The sequence below is a fragment of the Camelus bactrianus genome, chromosome 13 (genome assembly GCF_048773025.1).
Source record: "Camelus bactrianus isolate YW-2024 breed Bactrian camel chromosome 13, ASM4877302v1, whole genome shotgun sequence".
Lineage (NCBI taxonomy): Eukaryota > Metazoa > Chordata > Mammalia > Artiodactyla > Camelidae > Camelus > Camelus bactrianus.
The window spans coordinates 42,346,654-42,370,092 of NC_133551.1; the positions used below are offsets into that span (position 1 = coordinate 42,346,654).

Below are 23,439 nucleotides of genomic sequence, written 5' to 3' on the forward strand. Positions count from 1 at the left end.
ATCCTAGACTCCTGTCTTTCTCTCACATGCTACAGTCCAACCTTTAAAAATATATGATATCATACAACAGACTACAACTTGGAGATATAAAAGGAATTACCAATACATGCAACAAGATATTAAAAATATTATCCTGAGCTAAAATAAAGCCAGACAAAAGAGACTGCATAGTGTATAACTCTATTTATGTGAAACCCTTCAGAAGAAAAATCTAATCTCCAGTGATAGAAAGTAGATCAGCAGTTGCCTGAAGTCAGGGACTGGAGTGGGGACTGAATGAAAGAATAAAAGAATCTTCTAGGTGACAGAAATGTTCTAGATCTTCATTAGGGGAGCAGTTATATGAGTAAATATATGTTAGTATTCATTAAATTTTATAGTGTGTACATTTTGTTGTATGTTAAATTATACCTCAATAAAACTGATTAAACATACCTGCACAATTTGACCACTTCTCACTACCTCCCTATCCCCACTGCTACCATGTGGGAGTCACCATCACCTCTCTTCTGGATTACTGTAGCCTCCTAACTAGTTTTCCTGCTTCTGTTTCTGCCTCCTGCATTTTATTCTCAAAACAGTGGCCAAAGTGACACTGTTTAAAAAATCACATGGGGGGGCGGTGAGGAAGGTATAGCTCAGTGGTAGAGCACATGCCTAGCATGCATAGGGTCCTGAGTTCAATCCCCAGTACCTTCATTAAAAATAAATAAATAAATAAACACAAATTTAATTTCACCCACCCCCCCCAGAAAAAAATCACATCATGTCGCTCAAAAACCCTCTAATGACTTCTAACTCAATGGAATTCAATGTCTTTACTGTGCTTATAAGGCTTCACACAACCGGGCTCCCAGTTATGTCTTAGATCTCATCTCCTATTACCCTCCCCATGGTTATCTGCACTCCAACCAGAGCTGGCCTCCTTGCTATTGCTCAAGTATGGCAGGCACACGCTCTTGCACTTACTGTTTCCTTTGCTGGGATGATATACTCCCACAGCCACCCTCACTTCCCTCACCTCCTTCGGGTCTTTCACCAAAAGACAATATCTTGATGAGTCTTTCCTGGGCTATCTAAAACTTCAAACCACCGCCTCCCTCCTCCCTTGTCCTGCCCCAAACACACGACCTTACTTCTATTTCATTTTCTCCTTTCCTGCTTTTTTTTTCTCCCCAAGACTTTGGATTGTCTTATTTACTGATATTTTACCAACTTATCTTGTTAATTTGCTTTCTCCTCTACCAGACTGGATACCCCAAGAGGACAGGAATTTTATCTGTTTTGTTCACTACTGTATTCCCAGAATTCAGAATGATGTCTAAAATAGACGTTGAGCAAATGAATGTATCTTAACAAATTCTAGCTTTCCCCTTTAAAGAGAATTTGTTTTATAGATGCATCAATTGATACTTCATTTACTTTCAAAAATTCTGGTATATTAAAATTTTAAAACTCAGCATATTTACACATACTAATATGTATCATCTACACTTGCTTTCAATTCTAAGCAAGAATATAAGATCTATCAGACATGGAAAACTTTTTATCAAATTTTCAGAGATTTTTTTTTTTTTAGCAAGGACCTATGAATGTGAAGTAACTCTTATTATTGCCAAGAATACAGAGAGAGAATGAATATTATCAAGTTCTCTACATGAGCCAGATAATTTCATGTTGCCTGAGACTCCCATAACTATTATTGTAGAAAATAAACTAATCAGTCTGACAGTCTCAGAACAAGTATCCATTTAAAAAATACATGTAACTCTTGTCATTTTTTTTTGTCATTTAAATGATTCATTAAAGGAATTGTCTATTTAACAAGAAAGCCAAATAAATATGGAAGTGTTAAAGGGGAAGTCAGTTTAACATAAATAATTCAAATCAGAAGGTAGAGGTGCCTTTGCTCTAGAGGCCTGAGTCTCCTCTCCTTTAAACAGGCAAACAATACAGCTTCTGGAAGTCCAAGGAAGGTGTCTCCTTAGTAACTGCAGAGGAGAGAATTCCATACTGCAGCCTTCACCTGCACCCAGCAACTATTACTTGAAACACATTAAGTATTCAATTTCATTCAAGTAGTTCCAGTGTGTGGGCATCATTGTCTGCTTTCATTTATAAGTAGCATTATATATTTAACCTAAAAATAAAGACTATGGGCTTTCATACTAAGATTTTAAATGTTTTATGAAGTTAAATATAGTAGAAAATTTCAGGAGAACATCCTTAGTTAAGCAGCTCTGAATAAAGAAAATGACCAAACACAGTAAATACTTTAAGAATGTTTTTTTCCTTAAAAGCATTAGAGATCTCATTATCAAGCACATTGTTTTGTCTTTATAAGCCGCGTCCTTCATTTCTATGCACCACTTTCTTAAACAAGACAATGAAGAAAAATAACTGCAACATACCATCCTAGCATAGGAAGGACAATAACTGTCTGAACATCTCATATCACATATCTGTTCACTAGTAGATTCCATAACCAAAACATTTTTAAGCTATCAACTGATTTAGTATTTTTAATCTTGGTATATCAAGCATCAATCACAGTGCACTGTCACTCATAGTTCAGAGAAAGTGCTATCATCTCCAAATCTTCTCATTTCTAAGTTTCTTGGACTGCTTTAAACATAAAATAGAGGTTACTCTGGATAGGCAAAATAGCAAAAACAGTAACAAAGCTAACAGACACTCCTAATAGGATGAGAGGCACATTAGGACAGGATCATTAAAATCAACTTTCATTTGCTGATTTAGAGTTTTCAAAGCAAGATGAAATGAGAATGATCATCCAGGACCTTACCCTTTCTACCGGTGAACCATAGCATGCAATGCCGAAACATAGCAGTGGCAGATGGCATTTGGTGTTATTAACTAGAAAAAGGATAACAGCAGAGAAATGACGGCTGGCAGACAAGACACAGAAATGCAGATGAAATGAATGCAAACTTGCAGTTCTTGAAGCAAAGCAAAACCTTTAAGCCAAAGGTTGCCACTAGCTTCAATTTAATTTACATTTTGAGTTTTACACGGACAAACACGGCAACCTTCACAATCAGTCTTTAGACTCTTCATGCAGAAGCAGAACCATACTCCTCGATAAAGAAGATCAGCAACCTTCTGTAAACACAAGCCAGCAGCAGCAGCAGCAGCCCATTACTCTCTCCCTTCACTGATTTTTACGGTTTAAATTTTTAATCTCCAATTGCAGCCAGATCCACAGTCGTTTAAAATAGATCTGTATCCACTGCAGATACAAATCCCTGCCTAACCTGCAGTACCACTTCATCCGGAATGTTCCAGTGCACTTGTTCATGCAGGATCAGTTGCAAAACCACTCAAGTCATCCAACACACAACCCAGAGGAGAAGAAAAAAAGCAGTTGGGACTGTGAAGAGAAAGAATCTCTTTTTTCAGCTCACCCTGGAAATGGAAGGTTTTCTGATCAACAGTTATTGTGAAGGTGCTGTCGTCCTCATCGTCTATACCAATCACAGCTCCCTGTGAAACAAAGAGCAAAATCCCAATAAGGCAAACAATGACATCAGCAATATTCACTCCTGCTACAGCCCTGGAATGCTCAATGCACCGAAGACAGTGGAAGCAGGCTAGACACAGAAAAGGGGAATCTGAGACTCTGTAATTTTGCTTCAGGAGGAAGAACGAAAGTAAAGAGGATGGCAGGGCATTGTAGTACTCTGCAGGGGTACTTTCTATCCTTCCTTAAGAGGCAAGGTTATGGTGGGACGGGGAGAGGACAAACACAGAAGCTGAGTCTAGAATCTGTGTTTAAGCACCAGCCACTGATCTTTTCTGAGCTTTAGACTGCTCTTTAAAATGGGAGTCACCAAGTTGTTCTGAGGGTCAAAGAACGCAGCTGCTCTTCATCAGGCTGCTTCTGTGTGATACCTGTTAGTGCAGAAATGCCAAGTGACACTTCAAAACACTATCCCAATGGCTTTTTCCAGGTGTGCTCCCAAAACCACTTGTCCATGGCTCTGCTACGGTACTTTCCACATTATGCTGTGATTATCTGTTTATATGTCTGCCTCCTCCCACTGAACCACTATAAGATCCTGGAAGTCAAGGACTATTTTATCTATTTTGATAAATGGCACTCAAGTACACACTCAGTGTATGTTTTTTAAACAAAAGCATGAACAATTCTTCAAAAGAGGGCATAGGGTGGGCCCATGTAAGTTGTTTGTTTCAAGAAGGTGGATGGGGGGGTTAAACTTATTTTTTTGTATTCAACAACAAGAAATGCATTAAGATAACAGGAATTAGGGAAACAACATGAAGCTACACAAAACAGGGAGTCTACTGGTCAGTGTCCTTAAGAAATAAAGTGTCTTAAGTATTCCAGAGAGAAAAGCTAGAGAACATGGCAAAGGTAAAATGCCTCAGGTTCAAAAGAAGCAGTATGCCACAGACAAAACCAGGACCTGGAAAATGGGGGTTGAAAAGACTTAAGGGTCCATATACCTAATCCCATGACAAAAGGCTACTTCTATCCGAGGAAGATTGGGTAGCAGCCAAACATTTACAGGTATCCCCTGCTTTTCAAAAGTTTGCTTAAGCCATTTTGCTTTTGTAAAAGACCTACGTTAGTACAGATAGTTCCCAACTTGTGATGGTTTGACTCATGATTTTTCAACTTTACAATGGTGTGAAAATGATAGACATTCAGCAGAAACCGTACTTCGAATTTTGAATTCTGATCTTTTCCCAGACCAGTGATGTGCACTGATCCTCTCTCGTAATGCTGGGTAGCAAGCAGCTACCCATCAGCCACACAATCACGAGGGTGAAAAAGATACACTGACCACCTTTCTGCACCCAAACAACCATTCTGCTTCTCACTTTCAGTACACTAGTCAATACATTACATGAGCTATTCAACACTTTATCATAAAATAGGCCTTGCATAAGATGATTTTGCCCAACTGTAGGCTCATGTAAGTGTTTTGAGCACATTTAAGGTAGGCAAGGCTAAGCTATGATGTTCAGCAGTTTAGGTGCATTAAATACATTTTCGACTTACAATATTCTCCATTTACAATAGGTTTATTGGTGCGTAACCCCACCATAAGTCTACATGTACCTATTTTCACTAAATGAAAGAAATCTAGAAATTTACAGAAAATAGGCGAAAAGCGAAAACAGCATTTGGCGTTTGTTTTGCCCTGAGCTGTTATGGAGGCAGCGAGCACCCCAAGCAGCGAGAGTAGCGCCACCAAGCTTCTTCTCCGGGAACTGCACTCAGCTTCTCAGCATCAAGCTGTCAGAGCTTTGCACTGTCTGTAGGCATCTAAGCTTTATCTTGATTTATTTTGTGCATCTGTTAGCAAGCTGCATCCTAAGGTAATTGCTTCTTCACTTTACCCATTTCATCTTACAAAAGGTTTTATAAGAACATTCTTCTTAGGGGAGGATATAGCTCAGTGGTAGCACGCATGCCTGGCATGCGTGAGGTCTTCAGTTCAATCCCCAGCACTTCCATTAAAAATAAGTAAATAAGTAAATAAACCTAATTACCACCTCCCTCCAAAAAAATTGATTAAAAAATTCTTATTTTGGATAGGACGGGAAACATGTATTTATTTCTTTTTTTAATAATTTATTTTAATTTTTATTTTATTTATTTTTTAGAGTGGAGGTTATGAAGTTTTCTTATTTATTTATTTTAGAGGAAGTACTGCGGATTGAACCCAAGACCTCATGCATGCTAAGCATGCACTCTACCACTGAGCTATACCCTCCCCCTGTATTTATTTCTTCGCAGAGGCTGTCTGGATGAACCCCAACTCTATCCAAATCCCATCAACTTGTTAGTCCTTTGTTTCATAATGGGTAGGGATTTTTATCACCATTTTCAGATGAGGAAAGCATCTCCAGAGTGTAATGACTTAACCAAAGTCATACAGAGTTAATGGCAGAACCAGAACCATTAGCATGGTACCTACTTATTCCACAACAGCAAATGAAGACACTTTAGTGGGTAAGCATGTGTGGGAGCAACTCATTCTGGTTAACTTAATTTCTGATGGTTAACTGAGCTAACCAACTTATGATGCATCAAACATTTGTTGAGTCATAACTAATACAAAATACATGCTAGATATAGCTTTGGAATATATAATAATAGTGCCTCCAGTGGAGGTAATAAAATGTGTCAAGAGGTGAGTATATAATACAAGGCAAAATTGATCTCTACATGGATGCACTCTGAAAATATACTAAATAAAAGCTATTTAAAAGGACCACGTGTATGCTTCCATTTATATGAAATGCCCCAAACAGGCAAATTCATAGAGACCAAGAGTAGATTAGTGGTTGCCTAGGGCTGGAGGGTTGGGGAAGGAGGTGAGGTAAATTGGGGAGTGACTTTCTCCATGAACTCAGATAAAGTCAACATTTCTTCCTAATGCCATTCAAGACTGTTCAAAATCTGGGCCCAATCAACCTTTCCACTATCATCACCCAGCCACTTCCTCCTCACCTCACAGAGATCCTGTATGTACTCAGCCCCAGTATTTTTTCCACACACTGAAAAAAACACCAAGCAATTTCACTTTTTCATGTCCTCCCTCAAGCTTAATTTCCCACCAATTGTTAAGTGAAAGCAAAACACTACATCTCCCCTCAGCTACCACCTCCTTTCCCATTGCTTTCACAGAGGAGCTTTTCCAAAATTGGCCACACCTTAACCTTCCATCCACTCTGGCAAACTAGCTTCCTTCCCCAGCTCTGCACCAAGCTTCGCTCTTAAAAGTTTCCAACGACCACTTCGCACCTCTCTAGTTTTGTCACACAGCTCTGCTCTGAAGCACTCCTGCTGCTCCCAACCTCTTCTTTCTTAAAAGTCTCTCCTACAATGGCTCTTAATTACCTAAGCTGTGCTTCAGAAACATTTCTACCTAAGTACCTTTGACAATGTATATCGGAAAAAGCACTCTTTTCTTATCCGTTACACCTTCCCCTTTCTCTATACAAATGCTTCTTTGAAGACTTTAGAACCTACCTAACAATCTCCACTCCAACTCAGTCTTGTAATTACCCTGAGCACTCTTCAATGTACAGATTCACAATTTATCAGACACTCTTGGCCTCTCAGTTTCTTGATTTGTTCAACTCAAACTTCATTGCCATTCTCCTTCATTCACTCATTCTCACGACAATTCCCTGGACCTGCACTATCTAATATGACAGGCATTAGTCACATGTGGATATTTAAATTTTAATTATAATTAATTAAAATTAAGTAAAAATTTAAATAAGTTCCTCAGTCATATTTCAATGCTCAATGCTCAATAGCTCAATAGTGGCTAGTGGCTATGGAACCAGACAGTGCAGACACAGGACATTTTAATAACTGCAGTAAGTTCTACCAGACAGCACGGCCCTAGAGTTTGTCATCACACAACTAAAACACAGTAAAAAGTTAACACTACTGACAGGCATATGTAGAATAGATAAACAAGATTATACTGTATAGCACAGGGAAATATATACCAGATCTTGTGGTAGCTCACAGCAAAAAAAAAATGTGACAATGAATATATGTATGTTCATGTATAACTGAAAAATTGTGCTCTACACTGGAATTTGACACAACATTGTAAAATGACTATAACTCAATAAAAAAATTTTAAAAATAAAATATAAAATATTCTAACTGGTATGAAATTTTTTAAAAAGTTAACACTACTCATTACTGAAAATTTTCAATGAACTAGGCACTATGATAAGCATTTTACAGATACTGTATCATTTTAAAACAACTTTATATTGAAAGGTAACATATACACAAATAATAACTGGACGCTCAATGAAGAGATGCTCCTCTTGTATCTTTTCCTAATCATCAGCTTTGCCCTCCTTCCTAAAGTAAACAGTATCCCTACTTCTAACATTAGAATTAATTTTGTCTGTCTTTGAACTTTACACAAATGGACTTATACCATATATTTTTTTGTGTGTCTAACTTCTTTCACTCAACATAATGTTTGTCAAATTCGTCAAAGATGCTGCATACAGCAATGGTTTGTTCATTTTTATTTCCAGACATAGTATTCCTTTGAATGAGTATCTACAATTTGTTTATCAATTTCATTGCAGATGGAGATTTATGTTGTTCCCAGTTTTAGGTTATTAGAATCATGCTGCTATGACATTCTTATCTTTTGTTATATATATGGATATATTTCTAATTAGATACAATCTAGGAGTGAATTTGCTAGGTTATATAGTATGCACATGCCAATTTTAACAGGCATTGTCAAACAGTTCTTACTCCAACCAGTGGTGTACGAAAATTTCAATTGCTCCACATCTTCAGCAACATTTTTTTACTTTAGTCATTCTGGCAGGTGAGTACTAGTATCTTACAGTGGTCTTAATTACATTTCCCTGATAATTAAAAAAGTTAAATATCTTTTCAAGTTTGTGGCCATTTGACTATCCTCTTGTGAAACAACTGAAGTTTCTTGCCCATTGAATACACTGGACTATCATTTTCTAATTATTCGTAGGAGCTTTTTAATTATCCTGGACATGAATCCTTTACTGATTATAAATTAGGCAAATATCTTCTCCCACACTGTTGCTGGCCTTTGTACTCTCATAATGGTGTCTTTCCATGAAGAGTTAACTTTAACATAGTAAAATGTATTGGTTTTACACTTAATGGTTGTGTTTTCTGTGTCCTCTTTAAGAAGTCCTTCCTGATCCCAATGCCATGAAAATATTTTCCTATGCTATCTTCTAGAAGCCTTTATGTTTCGATATCAGGTGGAATAAATCCTCCAGGGTTTTTCTCTTGGTCTTTATAAATTATAAATCAACATCACCACCGTGGTCATAGCCAGTTCTCCCTAGAATGGCAGATGAGAATAAGCTGCCATTTCTACTAGGGTCTCTTTGTTGACTGAGAAGACAAAAACCAAAAGTTGGTATTTCTTGGCCCTTTATAAATTTTAGAATCAGCTGAACAAGGTAAACATACACACACTTATTACAATACTGACTGTACTGACTGGGAACAAACTGGGATTGCCACTTATTTAGGTCTCTTTTAACTTCAGTGTTCATAGTTTTCTGAGTAGAGGTCTTGACCATCTTTTGGTAATATTTATTTCTAAGTAATTAATGTTTTTGATGTTATGGTAAATGTTCTCTAGTTTTAAAAATTCATTTTCTAACTACTAGTTGCTGATATATTGAAATACAATTTATTTTTGTATAGTGACCTTGTATTCTAATAGTATATCTGTAGATTCTTTTGGATTTTCTGTATGCTCAATTAAAGTTGCTGCGAATAACAGCTTCATTTCTTCTACTCCAATCCTGATACCTTATGGTTATTTTTCTTACTTTATTGATTGGCTTGGGACGGCCTGGTTTAAGACTGCCAATAGAGTGGTAGATAATGTTGAATATAGGGGTAACAGGGAGCATCTTTGTCCTCTTATTGGTCTCTCTTCCATTGTCCTCCGTAGCTATTTAAAACCTTCTCTACTTTCCTTGAACCCCCAACAACAACATAAGCAGTCATCAGCTAGGAACTCTAAACCTGCTACACCCTCCCACCTGAAAACTCACTGGTATCTATATCCACTCTTGCTTCCTTTCCAGTTGTCATAATGGAAAAGGTGCCTATCACTTTTCCTCAGGTCTCTTACTCTACCAATTCTCAACTTCTCTCCCTCTCTATTGGCTCCTTCCCAACTTTACAAGTCTTTATACTCTCTAACAACAACAACAACAATCCTTCTCAACTAGACATCCTTGTCTAGCAATTAGCCCACCTCTCTCATTTCTTTCAAGATTATTATTCAGACTTGTCCAAGACTCTGACCTAAAATGTATTTTAACCTCCCACTCCTTGTAGGATATGTAACCATATCAATGACTCTTCTTCACCTTCAAATAAGGTGACTGTATGACCTGGTTTACCTGCAACAGCTCCAGATTATTCCTGTTATCTAGCACAATAATGAACAGAACCCCCTTTATTCTCAAGAGTGTCTTGGTTTAGGAGATATGGTCACTCTGCCATGGCCTATCCCAAGGGCCCTCAGTGATTTGCTCCATGCCTATCATCTTTCATCAAATTCTATGGCTGAGCAGCTTGAGATTTACCAATTGCCCCAAGCTCTCTTCCACCAAACATCCTTCCTCTCCCCTTATGTGGGTTTATACTATTTATCTTTACATCTGGTAGAGCAAAACTCCCTTTGCTAATCCATATAGAATAGTATCTGTTATGCTAACCCATCAATATATCAAAGTTTTTATTTCAGCCCTGCTTTTATGACCCATTGTACCAACATAATAAATATATATATCTTAAGTGACTTCCATGATTTTTCTTCTGAAGATATGGTGAGTAACCTTTCAGGTTCTGCCAGTACTTGGGCTCCCAAGGTATCTACTGCTCTAGGTTATACTACCCAGGTTCTAGAAAGTAATGGGAGCTGGAGTCTTGTGAAATCAGATGAGTTTCCTCACTTTACCTCTTCCTTTCTTCTATACACACAAACGTACTTCAGACATGAAGCATAGTTCTGGTACCAAAGACAGAAAGACAGTTTTGCTCTCGTGCATTAGAGAAAAACAGAACTTCGCTGGTCACTTTAGGGACAATCTCCCTTTGCAAGAAGAGAAAAGTAAACTGGTAAACTGCCTCCAATGATAATAAAGAAAGGAATGATGACTCCTCTGGGATGTAAATTGCTCACTCAGCTCCTGAAAGGAACGTGGGCAGTGCTACACATATACAGCACAGCTACTCCCACTGTAACACCACAAACTTACTTTTCCTCACTGCTGAGACATGAGAAGTATATCTTACATTCATATAATACATTTAAATATGATCTCCAAGATTTAGGCAGAACAGGTATTACTCATTCTTTAGAAATTAGAAAACTGAGACTCAGAGAGGTAGTAAAAAATTTGCCCAAGGTCCTACAGCTAAAAGGTAGGAGAATTCAGGTATTGCAACTCCTGATCCAAAGCTCATTCTTAACAGGGCATAGTTATATTAAGAAATATTCACTAATTACTTCAACATACTTATTATATACCTATTGTGGCCTAGGAACAGTAACAGCTAGGAGATATAAATAGGAATAAGATATACCTCTGCCCTGCAGGAGCACATAGTTTAGAGGTGAGAGAGAAGAGACAACAATGTAGAAGGAAGAGGAAAGCTTGAGGTCCCACCTGCTCACCAAAGACATTGCTGTATGGACCAGCTTTATCATCATTCATTGATTAAACAAGTACCAAATTTTCTCGTGATAGTAATAGACTGGTGAACAATCTGCTTTCCTTTTTTTCACTCAATATTGTTTTGAGGTTTGTTCATGTTGTATGTATGTATATATATGCACACACTTCCCATGTCAAGAATATATATGTGCATACATATACACACACATACACATAAATACTGTGTTGAGAATATTATGTACATTTTACCAGCTATATAGTATTCCTTTATATAAGTATACCACAATGTCTCAATTCCCTTGTGCAGAACATTTAGTTTATTTTTAATTTTTCTGATTTCAGTAATGTAGCAACAACCGTAACTGTGTATGTCTCCTGGTAACACATCTGCAAGAAAATGTCAAGTATACACTCTGAAATGGACCAGAGTTCCATTTTTATGTAGAGTTGGGCATACCTTCAGCTGTACTAAATACTACAAAACAGTTCTCCCAAGGGGTTGTACCAATTTACATCTCCACCAGCACTGTGTGAGAGTTCCTATATCCCCAATTATTGGGCAACACTAGTTATAATCAGAGCTTAAGAATCCTTACCAATCTGATAAAAATACTATCTTACTTAAGTTTTAATTTAGGTTCTCTGATATCACTGAGGATAACAATCTAGTCACATTTATTGCCATTCTCATTTCCTCTTAAATGAATTGAGTGTATCCTTTGTACATTCACTTTTGGGGCATTCTTTTGTCTTTTCTACTGATTTGTACATGTTCTTCTGGGTTTCCTTTTTGCCTATTTGATTTGTAGGAATTCTTTATATAGTCTGGATATTAATCCTTTGTCAGTTGTATGCATTGTAAATATCTTCTCTCCTATCCAAGGGTTGTCTTTCTCTTTGATTGTGGTGTCTTCTGTCGTTGTTATTGTTGTTATTCAAAGGTTTTAAAATTTGAACGTTGTCAAATCTACCATCTTCTCTATCATAGTTTGTGTTTTAAGACATCCTTCTCTACCCTGATATCATAAAGACATTCTTCTATACAATTTTACAAGTATAAATTGTCATTGTATACCTTTAATACCTCTGGAATTAATTTTTGTGTACAGCATGAGGTAGGGAATAATTTTATTTTTTCCACATGGGCAGCCAATTGATCCAGCTTCATTTATTGAGTGATAGTGTCTGGTTTGTAACCTGTCATATACTAAATTCTCATAGACGTGTGGTTCTATTTCTGAGCTTTCTCTTCTGTGCCACTGATCTACTTAATTCCTCTTTTACTAATACCACATGATTTTAATTACCATAGTTTCATTTTTTAAAGTCTTAACATCTGGAGTGGCAAGTTCCCCAACTCTTTATTCTTCAAAATTTCCTTGCCCCTTTACCATTTAATATGACTTGTAGAATCACATTGCCAACTTCTTTCTTAAGCCTAATTGTGATTTTTGACTAGAATCACACGTGTTTATAAATTAATTTAGAGGAAATGAACATATACATGACATTGAGTCTAATAGACAGGAAGATGAGATAGCTTTATCTATACTCAGATCTTCCTTTAGTCTTTCAATAATATTCATAGTTTTTATGCGTCAAAGGAATGCATTTATCTTGCAAAATATATTCTTAGGTAATGCAGAATTCTTGTTACTATTATAAACAGAATTCTTACATTAGTAACTTTTTTCTAATTGTTTGTGGGTTGAATAGAGGACTACTATATGTCTTCTGCATACTGATTTCATATCCAAAATTTTTGCTGAAGGTTAGTCATTTAAATAGTCTCTGTAGATTTTTGTGGGTTTCTTTTCTATAGACAATCATATCTTCTGTAAATACCAATAATGCGTATTCTTTGCTTCCAATCATTTTTCTTTGAATTCTTTTGCTTTTTATTCTTCTGTTATATGTTTGCCAGGACCTCTAGAACAGTTACAGAAACATCATTTCTAGATACTAATTTTGATTCTGCCTTCCAAGCCTTGTATCTTTTGTATCTTTTCTTGTCTTACAGCATTCACTAGGACCTGTAGAGTACAATATTTAAAGGAGTAGCAATCCATATCAAAATACCCATGACACTTTTCATAGAACTAGAACAAACAGTCCTAAAATTCATGTGGAACCACAAAAGACCTCGAATTGCCAATGTAATCTCGAAAAAAGAAAAAAACAAGTATTTACAAGTGATGCAACCAACAAGGAGTTAATATCCAAAATATACAAACAGCTCATACAACTCAACAGCAAAAAAAGAACCCAATCAGAGGGGACCAGAATAGATATTTTTCCCAAAGAAGACATACAGATGGCTAACAGGCACATGAAAAATGCTCAACATTGCATTTTTGAGAGAGAAATTGACACAGAGAAATAGAAATATAGACCACAATGAGATATCACCTCCTATCTATTAGAATGGCTATCACCAAAAAGTCTACAAATAACAAATGTTTGAGAGGATGTGGAGGAAAGGGAACCATTGTACACTGCTGACTGGAATGTAAATTGATACAGTATGGACGTTTCCCAGAAAACTAAAAATAGAGCTATCATATGACCCAGCAATTCCACTCCTGGGTATGTGTCCAGAAAAATCAAAAAGATATATGCACCCCAATTGGACACAACCCAAGTGCCTGTCAACCAACAACTGGATTAAGAAGATGAGGTATATATACAATGGAATATTATTCAGTCATAAAAAGAATGAAATACTGTCATTTGCAGCAATGTGGATGAACCTAAAGAATATTATGCTTAGTGAAATAAGTCAAACAGTGAAAGACAAATACTACATGATATCACTTATATGTGGAACCTAAAAAAATTATACAAATAAATGTATATGCAAAACAGAAACAAACTCACAGATACAGGAAACAAACTTGAGGTTACCAAAGGGGAGAAGGAGGGATAAATTAGGGGCATGAGATTAACAGATACAAACTACTATGTATAAAATAGATAAGCAACAAAGATATACTGTATAGCACAGGGAATTATAGTCATCATTTTGAAACGACCTATAAGGGAGTATAACCTGCAAAAATACTGAATCACTATGCTATACACCTGAAACTAATATTGTAAATCAACTATACTTCGATTGAAAAAAAAAAAGCAGCAAAAGCCAACGCCTCTGTCTTGCTACTGATTCTAAATAGAATGTTTCTATTATGTCACTATTAAGTACACTGTAGCATTTTCGCAAATACTTCTTCTCAGGTTAAGAATATTCTCTTCTATTCCCAGCTTGCTTAATCTTGAATGCGTTTTTAATTTTATTCACTCCATCTTCTGCATTTATTAGATGGTCATGCAGTTTTCCTTTTTTAATCTGTTAATATAGTAAATTATTTTAAATTAATTATAAAATTAGTATCCTAGTATTCTCAGAATAAACTCTGTTTGGTCATAATACTTTTTTATTTAGACATTAATGGGTATGGTTTGCCATATTTTGTTCAAGAAGACTCTGGCCTAAAAATTTCCTTTGCTATTTTCTTCTTTCCACTTTCTCTATCATTACTTTTTTCTTTTTCTAATTTTTTAACGTAATGCTTAATTAGCTCATTAATTTCCAATCTGTCTTATAATATATTCATTTAAGATTATAAATCACAGACTACCTTAGACACATTTTTAACATATGGTCCCCCATTATCATTCAGCTTTAAATATTTCATAATTTCCATTATGATTTCTACCTTTACCAATGAATTATTTAGAAGCATGTATGTGAGGTGGCAAGTGGCTTTGTTATGGGATTTCTAATTTATTTCACTGTTAAAGTATATCATGTATGTGATACTGGTTTTTGGTATTCTCTTTTCCCATACAACTCTAATTTTTTTCTTAAAGTCTATTATGTTTGATATTAATACTACTTCCTTGCTTTCTTTGGTTAACAATTTCCTGGAATATCTTTTTTTATCACTTTCTTTTTAAATTTATAATCATAAAATATTATAAATGGTCAGAAAATACAGCATTAATGACATCTATGTACCAATCACAGAGATTAAATAGATGTTTACACTTGCCCAAGAGAGGACATTTTCAGTGTCAAATTCTTAGAGAAGAGATGGTGCTTGCAAAATAGCTACTGAATTAACAAAGAAGGCAGAAATCAATACAGTAATTTTTCAAAATGAAATGACAAGATAATTGACAAAAGGATGCAGATAGGATGCAGATCTAAGGGGATGAGGGAGAAGGACATTCTTAAGGTTATACATTAACCTAAAAACACTTTATTGTATCCATTCTAAGATATCAGTGATTATAAAATGCATCCCAAAGCCAGAGATGTTAACATGAAAAAATAATACAGAATCACTGAAATTAAGCATTAGATGTCAGTGCTAAGACTATTAATAATCTGTCACTGCTGACCTCTCTTGAAATAGGCTAAAAGACAAGAATACAGATGACACATCCCTCAGGGAATCAGTCAATTCTGACCACCAGCACAACTGATAAATGGAGTACACAGTTTCACTGGAGTGGGTAAAAAAAGTTACTTTAAGTCACATATGGATTAATAGTTTTTGAAAACTCACAGTACATTTAGTGCTAACTTTGGTGATTCCCAAGGCCCTGTAGAATTCTTCAGAATCTGAGATTCATCTTATCAATGGTAATTATCAATTACAATAGTAACTACTGTTCATTAAGAACCTAAGTCCCAAACACTGTGTTTGGATACTTTTTAGTGAGTCAGCTAATTTGATATTCATAATTATATGAGGAAATGACATGATGCCCATTCCAGAGCTAAAGGAAATAGGACTCAGAACTGAATAGATGAGTTCCCTTGAGTCACAAAGCTAAGTGGCAGAATTCGTATTTCAATTTCATCTCATTCTTGGCCTGTTCTTGTCTCTACCCTACACCGCCTCTTTAATGCTATTACTTTTTCAGATTTTATCTGGAGATGTCAATTTTTTGCTGTCGGTTGAGTTTGGGAGTAGGGATGGGAGTGGGGATTAGCTCCCAGGACTCAACCAACATTTTACTTTTCCCTCAAGGCAAGGGCACCATCTAGTGGCCATACTTTGCCACTAACACAAAGAAAGTATGATTTTTCAGTCTTCTGTTTTCCTTCACTGGTTTTATACTTCCTTGCATCAAATTGGAGCTTCTGCATTTGACTCTTCTAGTGGAGAAGAACAGAAGCCTAGTAACATTAAGGACTGAACAGAGTTTTGGAATGAAACAGGCCCAAATTCAATCCCAGATTCACCATGTACTTAACTGTATGACTTTGGTTAAGTTACTAAAAGTAGTTTCAGTCTCAGTCTCATTTGTAAAATGAAATAACACTGCTGACCTGAGAGGATTATCATGGGAATGTCTATGAAAGTCACCCAGCACAGTGACTGATCCAAAGAGCTTCCTCAGTAACTACTGGTTCCTTTCCCTATTCTCCTTTCATGTAGCCTAAAACCACATGGGTATTTTGCTTTTTTTTTTTTTTTAAGAAAACATGGGGAAGTTGTAGAGTGCCCACTTAGCATACACAAGGTCCTGGGTTCAATCCCCAGTACCTCCTCTAAAAATAAATAAGTAAACCTAACTACCACCCCCTCGCCAAAAAATAAATAAATAAAAATAAAATTAAAAAAAGAAAAACAAAAAAAATTGGGGAAAAAAATCCATGTATGATTGGCTTATGTTGTGTTTAACATAACTTTCATACTTCTTTTGTATGTAAACTATAGTAAAGGCAAATTCCCCAACATTTATTCATTAGTTTTATAAACCCATAAAACCAACAATAAGCGTTTTTTGAGTACCTTCTTACAACATACCAAGTACCTGTGACAGTGGATGGGAACTCACTAACAGGTGGGGAAAACAGACAGCTCAATGTGTAACATCATGTAATAAGTACCTTCATGGCTATTAGTGAAAAATGGAGGAGGACCAAATCTGTTAAAAAGATGTGGATCAAGAATGCTTCACAGAAGAAGCAACATTTGAAAGCCTCTTAAAAGATGAGCTCACCATATAAGGGCCCAGAACATTCCTGACATATGAAAAAAATATATCAGAAGCAATGAGAAATGAAGAAACACAGTGAGGAAATATGAGAAGTACAGTGTGGTTGGAATCCAGGACAGGATGGATGAAGATTGGTGGCCCAGGTCTATGAGAGCTTGTCAAGCTCATTTGCAATCTAGATGATGGTGCATTACCAGCACCACCACTGTCGTCATCACCATCATCCATAGCAGTTAGTTATTGGAGGTGCCCAACTCTGTACAGACATGATTGCTAACCCTTACAACCCTGCAAGTTAGATAACATCATCTTCACAGAGGTTAAGAAACTTGCCCAAAGGCACAGTCAGTAAGGGGTGAAGCTGAGTTAAAGTCAGCCCCAGGACTCTCTGATTCTACACCAGTGATCCCACACTTGGCTGTACAACACAATCACCTAGAGAATCTGTTTTATAATAAAGCTTCCAGACCAGATTCTAAAACAGCGTTATCTAGGGAGTGGGACTTGGGAGCTTATATTGCAAACCAACTCTGCAGATATTTCTTAGAAAGCCAAATGGCAGTCCAGCTTTTTGAAAATACCATGGAGCCTCTTAAAACACACACACACACACATACACACACACACACGCACGCACTACTAATTAATAGCTTCCATCTATGTGTCAAGTGCCTAATCCTCACAAAATTCTGCAAGGGTATTATAATTCCCGCTTTAAAAAAAAGAAAACTCAAGTTCAGGAAGTTTACAGATAACTTCCCTCTTCCAGTCAACAAAGCAAAAGGCAAAAATAGCTTCAACCACAGGTATGTCTGGTTCTTCTCTGTCATGCTATGTGGTAGACTGATTCCTAAACACCCCCTCCCCCTGACCCATGACCATGTTATCTCCTCCCCTGTGAGTGTGGGTGGAAACTGTGAATATGACGAGATGTTACTGCATTGATTATGTTACAGGATAAGTTATCACTGAAGTGAGTATATGGCAAAGGGGAAATTATCTGGTGGGTATAATCTAATTCAATCATGTGAGACCTTTTAAAAGCAGAGTGTTTTCTGCATCTGGTACGAGAAAGGGCAAGTCAGAGAGATCTGAAGCCCTAGAAGGATTCCATGCACCATGTGGACTTGAAGGTGGAGAACCACACGACAAGGAGTATGTGCAGCCTCTAGAAGTTGAGAGCAGATCTCAAACTGACAGCCAGCAAGAAAACAAGAACCGCAGTCCTACAGCCACAAGGAAATGAATTCTGCCAACAACCTGAATGAGCTTAGAAGTGGATTCTCTCTTGGATTCTTCCTCAGAGCCTCCACATAAAAGCCCACCCTCGTCAATATCTTGATTTCAACCTTAAGGAGAGAAACTTTCTGAGATGTCTGATCTATAGAACTGTAAGATAATAAATAGTGGAGCTTTTAAAATTGTAGCAAAATACACATAACATAAAATTTACTGTTTAAACATTTTTACGCATTCAGTTTAGTACCATTAAGTACATTCACATTGATCTGCAACCATTATAACCATACATCTCCAGAATTTTTTCATCTTTCCAAATTGAAACTCTGTACTCAAAAACAAGAAATCCCCAATCCCCCTTTCCTCGGCTCCTGAAAACCACCATTCTACTTTCTATTTCCATGAATTTGACTATTCTAGGTAACTCATATACCTCATATAAGTAGAATCAAACAGTATCTGTCTTTTTGTCACTGGTTTATTTTACTCAGCATAATGTCCTTAAAGTTCATCCATGTCATAGCATGGGTCAAAATTTCCTTCCTTTTTAAAACTAAATAGTATTCCATTGTATGTGTATACCACATTTTGTTTATTCATTCATCCATTAAATGGACGCTAGGCTACTTCCACCTCTAGGCTATTGTGAATAATGCTTCTATGAACATGGGTATACAAATATCTGTTCAAGTCTCTGCTTTCAATTCTTTTGGAGATATATATATAAAAGCCCACGCTGGTCAATACCTTGATTTCAACCTTAAGGAGAGAAACTTTCTGAGATGTCCGATCTATAGAACTGTGTGTGTGTGTGTGTGTGTGTGTGTGTACGTTGTTTTGAGTCAATTCATTACCTTGAAAATTGGGTAAGTAAAAGGAAATAATCAAGTATTTATTTATCCTGTCTATTTGAACTGTACCACTGGGTAACCAAATAATAAATGAAGGGAAGTATCTCCTTATATAATTATTTCTGATAAAAATTAAAACAAAATGAGAAAATGTCATCATTTTGCAACCCCAAAATGGATCTAGATACTGAACATCAACAGCTGCTAATATCAATAAAGAGCAAAAACCAGACATTATGTGCCTCCTGATAAAAGAACACAACACTGCCTACAGTCTTGCCAAAGGGATCAAACCTACATCTGATCCAGTCTCTGGATCCAATTTGCAGGGAAAGCAGAGACAGAAGAACATGCTGAATTGTATCCATATGCAATTAGTAAAATCTGTACTATGGATAAACTCCTAGAGGTCAAAGGTCTGGATTCTTTGATAGATAAACTGCAAACAAAAGATGTCAAGTTTTTTAAAATAAGCAAGATGAAATATAGAATTTAGGACTGCAAATCCAAAAAGTGATTCCTATAAGAACGGTGGTTAATTTAGGAGACAGGGTTTAGGGTGTAATTTGAATGGGGCACATAGGCTTTTCAGGGTAACTGGCAAAACTCTATTTCTTAACCTGGATGGTAGTCATAAGGGTTAATAATTAATTAAGCTATATTTAAGAGAAAAACATACCACATTAAGTGTAACAATGAAGCAGTGGGTCAAATCCAAATTGAATTCAACTGAAGAGCTATCTCACTACAGCTCTGTCAAAGTCTCACTACTGAATCTATCTTAAGCCAAGAAAGCAGTTAATACCAGACTGAGTTGGTGACTGAGGTCAGTGACAAGTGCTTAGAAAAGTAATTAAACCAAGGAGGCAAAGAGAAACCAAAGGAGGGAAAAAAACAGTAAACACTATAATAAGCTGAATTTTCAAAAATCTTTATGCTATCACATATACACCATCTGTTCAAAACAAGCCTGTCTCACTTCCATCCTGCAAATTCGCCATACTTACTCCTTTCTTGGTGCCAACATTTTTCCATTAGAATTTGATTTCTTTCTCAGAGTTATTCCCCACTTCTAACAATTAATTACTGCTAATAAAGGCAATGATATGTTTATCAAATATATTCACATCTTCAAAAGTAAGGGTACAGAAAAAAGATGGTAGAAAGAAAGCAACAGGAGACTGAAGAAGAAAAGGCCACCAGAAGCGACTGATCTAGTTATGACAGAGATAGGCCCTTCTCTAGATACAATGGAGTACTAGAACTATATTCCCAACCTGCATTCTTTCTTGCCTTTAGCTATTTGGACAATGGTGGAAATTGAACAAGCAATTAAAAGCAGTTTAAAGCTATAGGCCTGCACTGTCCAGCTCATAACCACATGTGCCTTCTGGGCACCTGAAGCGCAGCTAGTCTGAACCAAGATGTCCCATAAATGCAAAAGATACACTAGATTTCAAAGACTTCATATGAAAAAAAGAATGTAAAAGATCTCATTAGCAATTTTTTATTAATTACATGTTGAAATAATATTCTGGATATACTGGCATAAACAAAATGTATTATTAAAATTAATTTTACCACCTTCTTTGTACTTTTTATATGTACTACAAAACTTTTAAATTATATATGTGGTTCACATTATATTACTGGACATCACTGCCACATAGGTTATTATTAAATAGTGTTGAACAGGAAGAACAAAATAGCCAAAAGTGTGGACTTTTCGGTGTTTTTCTCTACTGTCTGCTCTATCACTGACACTAGAACTCATTTAATTTCCAGTCCCTGTCCCTGGATGTAAAATAGAGGTTAAAAAAAATTAGTAGCTGTAGCAAGTCATGGATACAACATCAAATCATGGACCAAAAGAACTGAGTTCTAGTCCTGGTTCTGGAGTTACCATGGAGAAATCTTTTTTTTTTTTCCCTGAGTCTTAGTTGCCTGTCCCAACAATTAAGTAAGAAAGCTAAACCAAATTTAGATTTCCATGAATCTGTCAAAATATGTATTTCTTCTTTCTGTCAAAACTGGTTTTCATAAAAGTGAATGAACAAATACTTACTCTGAGTCTAACACATCCTCTGCGAGAGCCTCTCATCATTTTGTCCTTGGACTAAAAGAAAAACAAAAACATTCAATAAATAAAAGATTGACACACTGTTTTTAAAGTCATCTAGGGATAAAGAGACAAACTTTATAGTAACATTCCTCCCTTCTCCCAATCTCCTCCCATCTCTTAAGGATAGGAATTAGCAGGTTTAAAATGAAAATATTTTGTAGTCTATACAAATAAACCTAATCATAGAATTTTACGCATACCTTAAATGTAGCATATATTATACTATATCTTCCTTCATACTCCTTAACTCCAGCCCAATGTTTCTCATATTTAGTGAGATGGAGAATCACTTGGAAGGCTACAAATTACCTGGGGGTTTAACAATCACTCTCAGATGATTCTGACTCAAGGAGACAGAGGTCTACATTTTGAGAAACATTGCTTTAATTTCATCTCTTTGCAATTCTCCAAATGGGTCACATCTTTTGCCTCTGAAATTTCTCATCCAATGTTCCTCAGCTTGGAATATCCTTGACCTTGATTTTCTGCCTTGCTGTCACTCATCAAGTGCCCTACCTCTATGCGATCTGGATTCCCATCCCGGGACTCCTGGGTGTTCCCCTGTGGTGTCATGCACCACTTTCTGCTATAAAGCTGGTTACTTATCTGACTCACCACAAGACTGCGCATTCCATAGGGAGAAGAAATTGTATCTGACTTTTTCTTCAGAACAGTGTCTGGCACATATTAGGTGCTCAAAAAATATTTACTGATGAAACACTGCTTACCTTTATGTCTCCCCTATTAGACCGAGCCAAGCAAAGGCTATGTTCTGCACAATAAGCCCCATGTGGACATTCAGTAAATATTCCTAAAATTAAATTAGTCATGTGTAATAAAATGAAATAAAACTTTAAATAACTAAGGTTAAACATAGCCTATGTCATTGTTTTTACTGATTCTAAGTTTATCAATGTCACAATGATAAATCAAAGTAAACTTTCTTCCAAAAAAAAAAGAAACAAAAAAATAAAGTACTGAGCTATAAAAATTATGTTGATTGGGGGGGGCAGCAGTTTTGTTTTTGGGGGGGGCAGCAGTTTTTTTTTTTGTCATGTTAGATTATTGAGGTACTTTAGAGTCTTTTTTAAATTCTATTTACAAATATAAGAAGGACTCATATTTTTAAAAAAAAAAAATTCTCAACATCAAGCAGGGTTGAAAAGTTCTTCACTAACAATATAGTTGGCAAAAACACAGTTAACAAAAACATTCCCTAAGTGTTATAATAGCCCTCTTACCATACCCTATACTTACCTTCCCTTCGAAAGTGTCAAGGCAATACACTATAATAATAATTAGGTTTGAAAATACCCAACGAGAGTTTGAATACAACTCAAACAAGGTAACAACCAATAAATTCATCCTTGATCCTCTTCCACTTTTAAAAATAAGATTATAGTAAACAGAAAAAGGGCAAGACAGGTCCTAATAATGATGGGACCACTATTGAGGTTATGAATTAGAAAATACTCAGAGATAAGTGAAAGTAATTAAAACAAATCAGACAAATCCAGAATGTGGGATATCTTACAAAAATAATTGGCCTAGATTCTTTAAAAATGTCCAAAAAATAAGTCTAGCATGTAAACAACTGTAATACAGAGCAAAAATACGTTACGTGCATTTAGACACAAAGTGCTGCGAACTACAGAAGGCTCCCTGACATGGAAAAAGATTAGGAAAGGTGATAATGAAGTGACCAGGTTGCAAGCTTCAATCTGAGACTCGGGGAAAAAAAAAAAAGACTGGTAAAAGAGGGAAGGTAGGAAGAGGGCATTCCAAGCCATGGGAACAACATCAGAGTACACGGAGAGCCCCGAGCAGATAGCAGAGGAAGGTGGAGAGAGGTGAGGCTGAAGAGGAGATATGAGGACCAGGTCCTGAAGGGTCCAGGAAGAACAGTGAGAAGTCATGTGACAGAGCCTCGCAGCAGTGCCTCAGAGGCTGCCCCTGCCTTCTGAACTGTTA

General features: G+C 36.4%; 1 protein-coding gene across 5 annotated transcripts in view; it reads right to left on the bottom strand.

Annotated features, from left to right (window-relative positions):
- The window catches only part of OSBPL9 (oxysterol binding protein like 9), a 123,360-nt gene that overhangs the window by 85,668 nt on the left and 14,253 nt on the right, over nucleotides 1-23,439 (bottom strand). For all 5 annotated transcript variants that reach the window (XM_010951808.3, XM_010951807.2, XM_010951806.2 and 2 more), the window contains exons 2-3: nucleotides 21,412-21,462; nucleotides 3,426-3,504 (exon numbers count right to left, since the gene is read on the bottom strand). In XM_010951808.3, the coding sequence (XP_010950110.1) occupies nucleotides 3,426-3,504; nucleotides 21,412-21,462 (130 nt within the window). The remainder of the gene's footprint in view (nucleotides 1-3,425; nucleotides 3,505-21,411; nucleotides 21,463-23,439) is intronic.